Source organism: Pyrgilauda ruficollis, unplaced genomic scaffold (assembly GCF_017590135.1).
Source record: "Pyrgilauda ruficollis isolate IOZ18807 unplaced genomic scaffold, ASM1759013v1 scaffold16, whole genome shotgun sequence".
In the NCBI taxonomy this organism is placed as follows: Eukaryota; Metazoa; Chordata; class Aves; order Passeriformes; family Passeridae; genus Pyrgilauda; species Pyrgilauda ruficollis.
In genome coordinates this window covers 2,861,882-2,875,048 of record NW_024514764.1, presented here as the reverse complement: position 1 = coordinate 2,875,048, position 13,167 = coordinate 2,861,882, and the positions used below count along the sequence as shown (strand labels likewise).

Below are 13,167 nucleotides of genomic sequence, written 5' to 3'. Positions count from 1 at the left end.
CTGAGAGGAAAGAATAAAAAATGTGAAATTTAATTAATAAAATCATCCAACAAAGATTGTCTCATCTTGTACTCTCATAGCTGTTGTAGTCTTACACCAAGGACTCTGCTTGACAGGAGGACGACTGCAGGATTCCCATGTTTTCACAGCAGGGTCTTCTATTTCCATAAACCAGCAGAAGGCTTCTTTAGGGAGTCCTTAAAGGCTTTTTCAGTGGACCTGGAAAGGAATGCACATGTCCTAGCTCCTTCCAGAGCTTCACAAACAGCAACAACAACTCAGGTGAGAGGATACACTGTCAGTAAACTGTTGAACTCTCTAGTCTCCTGCTCTCCCTCAGCTGCTGCCAGACCAGTTTTTTAAAACAAAAACCCAGCAGCTTTTTCAGTTCCACCAGGTTTTGGTCAGGAACACTGCTCATTCCTGATGGGAAAACCTTGAACCTGCACTAGAAGAAAAGAAATTTCACACCTTACATGTTTCAGTTATCTTGTTACTGTCCACTCAGGAAATCAGGGATAAAAGGTCAGCCCAGGTGCAAAGAGAAAACAGGAGAGTGCAGCAGAGGCCAGAGGGGCAATGAAAATACAGCAGTAGCAGAAGAAACACATCAACATTCTGTTATAAACTTTATTTCAAAATTCAACAGTTCAAAGAAAATTCATTGCAATTGTTTTAGCTTTTCAAAGATCCCAAAATAAATTATATAAAATACTTGCACAGTTCTAAATATTAAAAAGATCATAAAAATTAATAGTGCTCTCATATGCCAAGATTAATCCTTTCCCATTTTGACTACATTAGAAGTTGCCTGTGCAGGGATTATTTTTAGAGCTATGCAGGAAACAATGCAGTTTTCAGGTCTTGATGCCTCAGTAAAGATTTACAGGCAAAGGCACTTAAGGGCAAAAAGAGATCAAGAGAGATAACATCCCATTAAAGTCAGATCTCTGCACTCACACACAATGTCTAACTAACACTGCTGCAAACTGCAGATGGTTTTAAGTCAGAAACATTATTCCTTATCGACAGAATGGAAAGTGTGCTTTTAGATTACACTGGATACAGGGGAGTTTAATTTTCATTCAAGACCTTGACACCCCCACAAGATTTCCAGGGCTTTCTGCAGAGGTGTTTTTCAGAAACAGTGTGTTTGTACTGGGCCTATCTTGGCAGATTTGAGCCTCACTGATTTTTACTGTCCCCAGCTCCCTGTCGAGAAAAAAATGCCATTTATTCAAAAATTAACTTTTTCTTCCTTCTTTGTGCCACATTTCTTCCCAGATCTATGGGTGCTGGCATTCAGATAGGTAACCACAGAACCAATCCTGGTGTCAATCACTACTCCCTCCAACACATTCCATCACAGTGTACAACAGAACAACTCCTAAGGCTAATACTGTGCAGGCTTCCCTTCCTCCTGTATCACACCCAGCTTCTGATGTGAAGTGAACACATAATTACCTTTCAAGGTAAGGTATGACTTTGAAGGCCATCTCAATGTTAGTATCAGATCTTTGATAGCTGGGAGGTAGCACCCCCAAATTTAGAAAGTTTTAGATACATTTTGGTTCACCCCAGAAAACACTTGCTCCTTTTCACCCTGGTTTCTGCCTGTGTCTGGGTCATCCAAGGTTCTATTTTCCATGAATCCCAGAATTTGTCTATGGACAGTGCTGCTGCTGGCCACATGCTCAGCTCAAACACAAGCCCTTCTGCTCTGTATGAACTTCCTAATACTGTCATATTGCTCATTACAGCACAGTAAAGTAAAAGAATGTTTTCCTTATTGCATTTGCTGCCCCAGTATCTCCCTGTAGGATGACAGCCAGACAGGTATTTGGTGTCAGCCTTGGTCCTGACACATTACACACTCCCCCGTTAATGTGTCAGGCCTCATCTCTGGTTACTCTCTGGAGAGATCCATGACAGAGTCACAGTTACAGACCTGAAATATTATACACAACAACTCAGTACAGCACTGCTTCTATTTAGCAAAATGACCCTTCTTCTTAATGTGACTTCCAGAAAAAGAAACATACCCCAGCTTCTACCAGAAGGATTCTATCCCTTTTCTTTTATGTATATTTTTTTATCCTTTCTGCAGATGACAGTCATGTGACCAAAGCACCAGCAGGAAAAATTTACCCAGTGGGAGTGCAAATGACATTCTTCAGACTGCTTTGGGTATGGAGAGCTCCCAAAACTGCCTTTGGAAATAGCACAGGCAGCATTTCCACCGATGGGATGAAATGAAATCAGCTGCATTGTGCTGCAGCCATCCAGTTTCCTCTTTGGCTCTAAGTACTGGCACAAACTATGATAAGCCTCAGATAGTCTTCATTGAAATCACAGAACTGAGACAGCCCTGACTTATTGGTATTCTGAGAAACAGTGGTGACTGCTTTTTAATTTAGAAAAGGTGATAAAAATCTTATATTTAAGAGTGTGCTTTCTGTTTACAGGAGACTTTATTACTCTTTGATGACAAAGAAACCATTAGTGTTTCCAAAGAACCTTCACCACGTGCTTGTAAAATTAATTTCCCCTTCCAATAAGTATCATGATTTATCTAGCTCACCTTAAAAAAACCCACACACATTTCAATGTCTTTGAAGGATGTTGGTGCAACAGTAGGAACTATCCAGTCAAAAAGTACAGTCTGCAGAGATCTGGAAAGACCCTCTCTGATGAAATCCTCACCAGCCCATCAGGCCTTTGCTCTTTCCATGGATAATTACACTGTGAGTGCTTTTTCTGGAAGCAGTCTTAATTTCTGTTATAATCCAACCTACTACTTCTGCTCCCAAACCAAACTGCCTTGATTAGATATGAGCAATGTAGTCAGGTGAGCATTCCAGGCAGTTCTATCTCCTATGTCAAATATTTTTACACATTAAGAATTGACCCTGCAAAACACACATAATTTGTGACTTTTTAAGCAGAAAAAACACTCACAGGGGTATGTATCCCTTCACAGCACATTTCTGGTATGACACACCTGTCCTGAGAAATCCCAAAAGCTGATTATGTCATCAGACATTTCAACACAAAGCAGTACTACACATGTCATCATACACACACAGGAAAAGGTCAATAAATAAGAAAACCCAGCTGATACAGTGGGCCTAGAATAGTCCTATGGCAAAGAAATGGCTTTCTAAAAATGTTTACAAGGTCTGAACAGACTGTAAATGTTCAATATAAAAATAAAAAGAAAGATATTAAAATATGATACAGTAAAATTTTTAAATAGTAAAGCACAGATAACAAATACCAGTTGTACCCCTTTGCATACACGGGCTAAAAACTGGAGTTATGTCATTTATCACTTTCTGATTAAACAAATTATTTTAGTTGACCTGAAACAAAACTTTGTTTGGCATTAAATATCTTAAGGCTTTATTGCTTTCATTTAATTTTGGCAACTGAATTTATAATCCTCATTAAAAACATTAAAGTGTTTTGGTTGAGTTTTTAAATCCAAACTCTCTGTGTACCTGGAGGGTAAGGCTAACAGTCAGTCAGTGGCTTTTAGCCAAAAAGTCTGCAGAGACAACATAGCAAAGAATTACTCATTTGTGGCTGAAATCATGTGAACTGTCATTAAAAAGGGGCTGATATTCCCCCCTTTTCCATCTTTGATATGCTTGATCTTGGTACCGATAGTTTTGTTGGTGAACCAACTAATTCAAGACCACCAGAGCCTGTTAGCAAACCTTAGAAGTGGGTGTAGCTTTTCTTCACCTGCAGCAAGGGAGGGACAACAACGTCGTCGGAGTCGTCGGAGTGAGCCTCATCCAGGGCCACACAGGGAGCAGAGCAGGACCTGCCTGAAAGGATTCCAGCAAACAAGATCATCAACAAACAGCACTGACCAAAACAAAGCCTTGGGGCAAGTGTGCTATTCTCTGAGCCAGGAAGTTTCCAAGCTTACCTGGAGTCATCCAGTTGTGGATGACTTTGATCTTTTTGTGCATGGAGCTATTTCTGTTCCTCTTTAATGAGCCACAGAGCACAGCAAGGGTTGAGCTCACACACTGACCATGCGTGAGCTCTCTTATTGCCTTTAAATCTTTGCAAGGGGTTACACACACCAAGTAAAGCCATTTGATACTGAAGCCATAGCAGGTCAAAACCAAATATTTATTAAATGGCCAAAGGAAAAATTGACCCAAGCTTAAACTACACAGAGAGGTCACAATGAGAACTTGACTCAGATACAGATAGAACAATGGGAAATAGATGCAAAAAAAGGCAGAAGCTCTTAGTCACTGTCTTTAACCCTTATAGATGTAAAACACCCAAAATATTGTTCACATGCTGTTCTACTGTAATGACAATAAAAACAGTGACCACACCATTGGGTTTTCCCTTTTTTTTAAAGATTTTGTTTCTTTACTATTTTCCTGGATGTGTTTCTATGCATCTCAACCATTCCAATGTTTAAAGAAGTGTTCAGGTTGTGAACAGATATTCCTGATGATTCCAGTAAACACTGGAGAATCAGAGGCATAAAATGAATATGTACAAAATCCCTGACACAGGAAGAGCAGAACCAGCAGCTAATAACCCCTGTGCAAGAGAGGTAGGCACAAAGTGAGGACTGCTATTAATACCTTCTAGCACAATATCCTCCCCTCAGCTATTAATACCTTCTAGCACAATATTCTTCCCTCAGCTCCACTTATTTTTCAGTTTCAAACATAAATTCTCTGAAAAGACTCTCCCAGAGAAGAAAACAAATCAAGACAACCTGTGGCAGAAAGAGGAACTGGGCAAGAAGCCACAGTCTGAGGTTTTGACCTGAACTCGAGGGCACACAGAGAATATTATCCAGGGAGAACAGACCTGCCACAGGTCTTGTAGTGAAATAAGAGATTTCTGACACAGGAAAAAAAAATATCCTGGTATGGAAGAGCAGGCATACACAGAAAGTGGAACATGGAATAAAGAAAAGGGACCACAACTGGCCCAGGAACACAAAAAGGGTGACAGAGCCTGTGAATGGCAAGGGGAGGCCATTACAATACACTGACCTCAGCCTGAAAAGCAAGGAAACACATGATTTTCTAGTCAAGTCAAAACCTTCTCTTCACCAGCCAACAAATAATGTCAGAGTTTTTCAGGGAGATTTATCAGATAGTAGCACTGGTGATATGGAGGAGCAAAGGGAACTGCCAAAACCAGGCATGATAACCAGAAGAAACAACTCTAAGAATAAACATATTATACATTAAATAGCTTAATAATATCCAAATCACCCTTGATTATATGCAGCTCCTGACATATGAGATTTTCTTGTCCTCATTTTCAGTTTGATGTCAACTTTATCTTGGTGCTTGTGAACGCTAAGCACTGATATGAGTTAAGGGTTGTATGTAAATTCATTATGATTCCAAAACAGCCTGAGATGAAGTTAACAGTTGCAGCCAGAGTGGCCAGTAATATGCAAAGAGAACACTGCCCTTAATCAAGATTGCTGTGCATGTACAGAACACATTCTTCCTTCCTGTCACTCCCCTGACAGAATAAAACAAAACCCAACACCAAGTTTCACAGGCTGAATTGTTAATTTCTCTTTCATTTCATGGGAAACAGCAGAAATGGCTTTCTAAAACCTCCAGGTCCTGAAAACAAGCAAAGTAGCACTGAATAATACACTTAAAAAAAAATTATTTTCCTGGAAAATACTGAGATATCTATCCTGATGCAAACAATGAATTGTAAGTCTGTAATGCTACACCAGGATTATATACATTAATTCCAGCAGATGTATAAGGTTTTTTAAAACACATTTTCATCTTCCCCATTGTTCTTCAAATAATGCCAAAGGGGTAGTGAATTGAAATGATTTATTGCAATACAGATATTGACTGAAAGCTTAAGATCACTTTAAGACCTAGAGGTCATGAAATGCAAGTCTGGACTTGGGACAAATGAAGAAAGAACTTGTTCAACAGCTGCATGATTTAAAGCTGTAAGCATTTGACTGCTTTAAATCACTCAGCTGCTCAACAAGCTCCTTGTCTCCCATCCTTCCCAGGCTGCAGGATGACCACTGAAATCCCAATTTACCACCAAACCCCAATTTTGCCAGTGGATTTTTCTATCAGCCATGAGCTCAGAATGGCAGGGGTGGACTTTTAGTTAACTTTAGTTTAAGCTACATAAATCCACATGGCAATAAACCAAACAGATCCTTGAGGGGTTGCATTTACACCAGGATGCTCTCCTTCCTTTAGGAGGCTTTTCCTAATTTGTTTTTTGGGAGATTTTGGTTAAACACTCCCATGTACCAGGACCTAATACTTCAGAGAGCTCAGTGGCAGGCAGCCTTTTGGGCAGCTGTGCAGTTACAGAAACACATCCCCAATGTGCCTCTCCACAAACCACCTGGATACATTCTGTCCTCATCCCAGACTTTGAAAGCATCTCCCACATTGATAAAATCAGCAGCAAACAAAACCTGGTCTGCTCCAAATCACTCCTTTTTGATATTCACCAGGAAAGGACTGCAAGGAAGAAAGTTTCCAAGTATGGTTTCCTCTGTCTCTCTTCCAGTATAAACTATCCCAGAACTTCTTCACTCATCAACTTGTCATCATCATCTGCAATAAAACTTAGCTCAGGAGACTTCATAGCTAGACAATGACTGTGCCCTGCTGGTACTCATATGACTGGGTTTGCTTCATCTTACACTCCTCTGTGGGTCTTAGAAGAACTAAGCATTTAATAGATTCTTTCTCTTTGAGCAGAATTTCACAACTGATTTACCCTGGCTTTAGAGTGAGCATGCCAATAATGACTACTGCAGTAGAGCTCAGGCAAATCAAGGTGTTACAGCACTATTTTTTTCCTGGATACTATCACCAGACATAATTAAAGTCACTCAAAACTCAAACATCTTCAGAAGCAAGTACTACCTACTCCTTCACAAAGCAGAATGTGCCTCTGAATATGGAACACAGTGAAGTTTCTTAAACACATTTTCTTCCACTGAAGTGTTACCTCTGTTTTCACAAGCCCTGTAAATCTGGCTTATTCCCCACCTCCTATTTTAGAGAAACAGCCTCACTGCTTACAGCATTCTCTGTCTCTGAGCAAGCCTGCAGGGACTGAGAGCTCTTCATTGACAAAAAAAAACCGACTCAGTGTTTCTCAGGTCACACTCAAAGTTGCTCCTTTTTTCCCCAACTGGTCCATAAAAGCCTAAAATGTCCCACTCTGGACAGAACCAGCCCTTTTCAATTTAACTCCTTTGAAGCTGCATGTCTGAGACTGTCTTATCTGCAGCATTGCTTTGTCTTTCTTACTCAGTACTTCTAACATCCTCCTAAAAGCCTCTTTGGCTTTAACTCCATCTTCTCACAAACAGCAATAAGGAATCCAAGAAGAAAACCAAATGGCACAAGAGCCATAAAAGAGACAGATTTTCTCAGTTTGTATTTCAGTAGTACTTGCTGGCAAGGTTATCCAGGACTTCATTTTTCCCTTACTGCAGCAACTGAAGCCTGCTGAAAAGACCATGACCAAATGCACATGGCTGCCTAGGATGGCTCTTCTTAGCAGATGTCTGTCTGTCTTCTGCAGAAACTAAGTCAGAGTGGTGGAAATGCTCTCAGCTTGTCTATGGCTAAGGGCCCAAAATGTGATGGGAAGTACCATACTCCAGCTACAGGGCTGAAAAGGAAGCAGAAAAGCAATACAGGGGAACACCCTGTTCCCTCAATAATTACCACTTACACCAGAGAGACCTTCCAGACCACAGCTGGGACAAGCAGACAAAGCTCTGTGAAGAAGCTGGTGCTGAGACTGTCAGAGCTTTTATTTTTTTATGCAAGGAACTGCACGTGCCAGTAGAAGCAACATGTCACCAAATGAAGCCACCCACATGGAGTACAAGGCTGCACATGTGAACATGCAGATGTTCTCTATAAAACTGTGCAGGCACCCACTCAAAACACCCAGACTTTTGAACACAGGGGAGGGAGATTACCAGGAAGAGGAGATGTGGGGACTGAAGATCTCTGGAGTGCCGCTGAGTCTGGTCTCTTCTCTGTGATGGGAACTGCAGGATCTCCTTTCCCACTGGGGGCACTGGGCACAGAGGGCCTGCAAAGAGACACACTCAGAGCACGAGGCACAGAACAGTGTTTGCAGTCTCTTTTCACAGGCTGTGCTGAAAAGTTTTTTGTGTTGTTGCTCTATCACCTGCAGAAGTGAACCCAGACACTAAACAGAGGTGACAGTCACGTATCTCTCCTTGTAACCATGGCAGCTAACATTAAAAACTTTCAGAGTGGTAAACCCTGGAGAGAAAGGAAGTATTTTCAAGACAGAGTCACCATAAACCTAAGCAGTAATCAAATCCCTGCACCCTGCCTGAACTAAGTGATTTGATGGCATTCTAGCTTCTCCCTCTTCCTCCACATAACCCTTCACCTGCACATGTCAGGGCTTCAGATTCACACATTAAGCAAATGTATCAGCAATCTGTGTGATAACAACAGTAACCTTTCTGCTCCACAGAGTAATTATTTCTCTTCACTTTCACTAACTGTTGTGGAAGAGAGCATACAGCAGGACATGGGAACACTCCTGCTGCCACAAAACTCCTTTTAGTTGCACATCTTTTGAATCTTCTCAGAACTAGCTCTCCCTTGTCTTTTTTGTAACAATGGCCTTGTTCTCCTTCTCTGCCAAGGAGCCCACAGTAAAAATCTATTTTAAATTTGTTCTCCTTCTCCTTCTCTGCCAAGGAGCCCACAGTAAAAATCTATTTAAAAAAGCTCTTCTCCTGTAATAAAAATTATTTTGTTATTGGATGTTGCAGAAGTATCTCCTCCTGGCTTACCTCTCCTGAAGCGGTCCTGTACGTGCTAAGTGAGCCCTGAAAATGGACTGGATGAATGTCACAATCTCATCTCTCTCCTTGCAATCAGAAGAAAAGCTCAAGGAGTCTGACATGGAAGGCAGGCAGGAGTTCTGCAAAGCAATCAGATTAAGGAAAACTGACCTTTTACAGATTGAACAGAAGCTCGACAGAACCTTTCACAATCTTCTTGATTGTGAAACTGGCAGTAGAACAAACATCCCCATCTTTTAGTCTGCTGTTTTTAAGGTTCTGTAAGACTAAATCAGCAGGAAATGCAAATCTGATCATCATGTAAGCTTTGAAGCATCAGCATTCAATTAATGAAAGAGCAGACACCTGCAAGGAAAGTTCATTTATTTTCCAGGAAGGAAACCTTTTGAAGATTAAGGAGGTAAGACAACCTTCATAATGGATTTATTTTCTGCTTGTATCAAGCCAAGTATTCAGTCCTCCTGCATGGGGCCAGTTTACCAGAATCAAAGAGCATGGAAAGTACAATCAGATGGACAACCTGGATGGAGAATTACAAATTAACTATAGCCTGCTAAAGGTCCAAAGGATATTTATATAACCTGGCAAATGATTTACAGAAATGGAATGTTTAATTGGTAAGGAAATTTTTTCATATTCAGAACTAAATAATCTGGAGCAAACTGGACATGAGAGAGGACACCAAGTCTTGGGTTGAGCATGCCTCACCAAGACTCCTTTACTTTTCAATCCAGTAAAAGATGTTTTCCAGATTCTTATTGCTGAACTTTGGTGAAAAACGTTTATCTATTACTCCAGTGATTGAACAGTGAACTCTTGAGAGCAGGTGAAGTTTTGAACAGCATTCCAAATTAAAGAGTTAAAGGGTGTGCTATCTGATGGGAGAACCAGGGGGAAAAGAAGAGTTACAGTGTTACAGGCCACAAGGCTGAGAAGTTACAGCTTTACTTCTAAGAAAACATGTGAACTACAGAAAGTAAGAAGGGAAGGCAGGGAATGAGCTCAGTATCTTTCTAGAATTACAGCGCTGCTGCCAACCAGCACATTAAAACAATCACCAGGTGATTCAACAAATTAAGGCTGGAAGTAAAGTCCTTTACAGTGCAAGACAAACACAGAGTGGTGCTGGGATACCCATCTGTCCCCACAATTACCTCGGTGTGAGGTTTTGCATCAGGCAGTCCAGCATCCAGCAGCACTTTCTGTCGAGATAAATGTCCTCTGAAGGCTGCCTGGAGCAGAACAACTGCCTGCCATGGAGAGAAGTGGCCATTAGCTCCTCTGAAAGATAACCCACAGACACTGCACCCCAGGGTCAGCTCTGGGGGTTAAATTCCATCTGGGAGGTGCTGAGGACTGATCCTATCAAATGCACAGAAGTTCTAGCTGCCAGCACCAGCCTGAATTTCACCAACACAGCATCATGCTCCCATTGCCACCTCAGATTCTGGGTACCCAGAGGGCTCTGAGATGCTCTGCTGCAATCAGAAACCAAGCCAAGGCTGGCAGGCCTCGTGGTGATTGCACTGAAGGCAAGGCCTTCCACTTCCCTCAGAGATTTTACTGGGTTAAAATCAACAAAAAGCATTTAGAACAGCATGTTTGTGTCACATGGTTAGAATTAGTTCTAATTTCTGAAAGTGGGATTTTTAATTTTCTGGAAGAAACAAAGGTAAGATGCTACATTGTGCTATTTGAAAAAAACAGTTTAACTAAAACCCTTCTGCAAAACATTCATCAAGAAATTACTCTGTGTGACAAACTTTTCATTATCTTCATAATTTCTCCTTAGCAAAAGCTTCAAATGCTATTTAAAATCTTTCTGAAGATACATCATAATGAAAATTAAATCAGGATTAGAATTATCTCATTTGAAAAACTTTCCTGTCTGTTGACATCAGGTTTTGTTTAGAATTTTCATAAGCTTTCACCTTGCAGAAGGTACCAACTATGAAAAATTTGAGACAAAAAATTTGAGACCAGTGACAAAATACATGAAACAAAATCAGGATGTCAGAAAGAAGATTATAGCCAGCATGAAGAATAAATATTGTCTTGGCTGTTTGCCTTTTGATACAAATAAAATCTGTTGTACTGTTTGGTTGGGTGTCATAAACACACTCACCTCATGCAGAGCAGCTGCTTCTTCTTTCTGAAATGAAAAATGCCCACATTAATGCCACAAGTATATACAAGTTTTAGCTAATAAAGATTTGCCAAATATTCTCAATAATTAAAAGACACAGAAAACACTTGTCCAAACCCCTGCCAAACTCAAACCACATAATCTTTCAAGATGTGTGGATAGATGCTAAAACAAGAGTAAGATTCAGAGGGGGGATAGCTGTTCTCTGATAGGAGAATCTCACCTTGGTTTTGTACATCTTCCAGTATCTCTGGATAACTCTGGCTGCTTGTTCTTTCCTGTGATTTTCTTTGCCTGTACCTGTGCAGACTGGAGGAGTCTGCAAAGGAGAATCTCTAAGTTAGCACAGTAAAGACAGAGCTGCGAGGGAACAGATAACAAATGACTCAGGAAAATCAGCACCAGAGCTCATCCTGCCTGCAGGGCAGAGGGAAGTTCAAGAGGAAACTCTTAGTTCTGAGCCCTGCTTGTGTTCAAACTCATCAGGGAGATGACTCTGAGAGTGAAACACATCCCTGCCCCCTCTCAGCCCTCAGCAGGGCATGGGAATGGAAAACTTTCCATTTGCACATACTCCAATTTTCCTGTGCATTGCTAAGGCACTGCTAACTCACTGCTTTGTTGCTCAGAAATGATTTGTATGTTAGCAACAGACTGAGAACAAAAATCAGGTTATGTGATTTTGCAGTTCTTCTCCAGGAAAGACAAGTATTAATTAACCAGGGAGGTTTCTCATGCCTCATCCTGGCAACTGTGGCCCCATAATCATCTCTTTAAAATTACTGAGAGCCGGCCATTGTACGACACCAAGCTTGTGTAAGTTGGCATAAATCTACTCTTCTATCTTAATGAAATTAATTAGAGGAAAAAGGAAGAAACCAAGAATAAAACAAGATTTGTTCCAATAATTTCTCCTGAGGTGTGGTAGCATATTCCACCTCTCACCACTTGATCCTTTTGATCCCTAATTATCCCACCCTACTTGTCATACCTCACATGCCAAACAAAAGTTAACTGCAAGTTTAAAAGACTAATTTAATTTGTTGGTGTAAAATTTTAACTAGAGGAACAAGAGATTTTATAGACTCTGAAAAAACCTCTTGATTCTGTGAAAAGAATTTATTTATAACCTAAAAAAAAATGAGCTCCAGGCTTAAGTTTAGCAAATGGATCATGTCATATTAAAAATGACAACCTACTATTAAAATGAGAAATTGGTAGGAACTTAGTGATAATTACAAATAATGGGAACATTTCAATAAATGGATGGTTACTGGCCAAGAATATATATAGTCTGCAGAGGGAAAAAGGAGCTGTTTGTTGGCTGTTTTTAAAGACTTCAGTTATTTGGTATTCAAAACATCCTCTAGCATCCATGAGCCTGTAACACACAGAAAAGAATCTACAGAATGGCACAGTATATCAGAAACCAGAACCCTCTCAAGCCACTGGACATTTTTATTAGTATTTTTTACTATGTGTATTTCAGGGTCTATTTATTTTTAAGTGCAAATCAAAATCCCCAGTAATAATTTCCTACTAGTATTTAGTGAAATGAGATTAACATGGCCACAGTGCCTCTGAAAGCAGCTCTGTCAGTGCCCATCCATCTCTGCTGGCCAATTACCTCACTTGGAAGAGGGACAGAGGATTGCAGAGATATCAAGTTCAGACATATTTTACAAAACCCCAACATGATTCAAGAGCCATACTTGAGACTGTCCAGGATTAACAGAATATATGCACAAACAGATTTATTAGGTAGAATACCTCAACTCTAGGAAAACTTCACTTGAAAGTGAAGCTCACTTATTTTATTGTATTGACATCTTCCTTAATTCTTGACTCAAATATTATGTTTCACCACCAGCAGAATTTAAAATCCCCTCAATTTCCATGATGATTAGTGTTCTACATCCTGTAAATCTTCCAATGAAAAAGCACCTCACTTCCATCCTAACAGAAAAGCGAGTATTTTCTCACTGGATAGCACTTGTCCCCTAAGTGACCAACTGGCCAGCAGAAAAAACACTGAAAAGGGATTTTTATCTTTTGCCAGTCTGCCAGGGAGCACATTTACCTGTGTCTCCATTTTTTATCAAACTGTCGACTCCTACAAAACCTCCCTCCCTCTACAAAATCAGACTGAAAT

The 13,167-nt window shown here is 40.4% G+C and overlaps 1 protein-coding gene across 6 annotated transcripts in view; it reads right to left on the bottom strand.

Annotated features, from left to right (window-relative positions):
* The window catches only part of IQCE (IQ motif containing E), a 28,658-nt gene that overhangs the window by 1,533 nt on the left and 13,958 nt on the right, over nt 1-13,167 (bottom strand). For 3 of the 6 annotated variants that reach the window (XM_041462402.1, XM_041462406.1, XM_041462404.1), the window contains exons 17-23: nt 11,239-11,334; nt 10,995-11,021; nt 10,024-10,119; nt 8,858-8,988; nt 8,000-8,115; nt 3,720-3,833; nt 8-219 (exon numbers count right to left, since the gene is read on the bottom strand). In XM_041462402.1, coding sequence (XP_041318336.1) covers nt 3,721-3,833; nt 8,000-8,115; nt 8,858-8,988; nt 10,024-10,119; nt 10,995-11,021; nt 11,239-11,334 — 579 coding nt within the window. In that variant the 3' untranslated portion in view covers nt 8-219; nt 3,720. Of the gene's footprint in view, nt 1-7; nt 220-620; nt 3,834-7,999; nt 8,116-8,857; nt 8,989-10,023; nt 10,120-10,994; nt 11,022-11,238; nt 11,335-13,167 lie in introns of those variants that run through there. The other 3 variants (XR_005954722.1, XM_041462405.1, XM_041462403.1) reach the window with 3 other exon arrangements.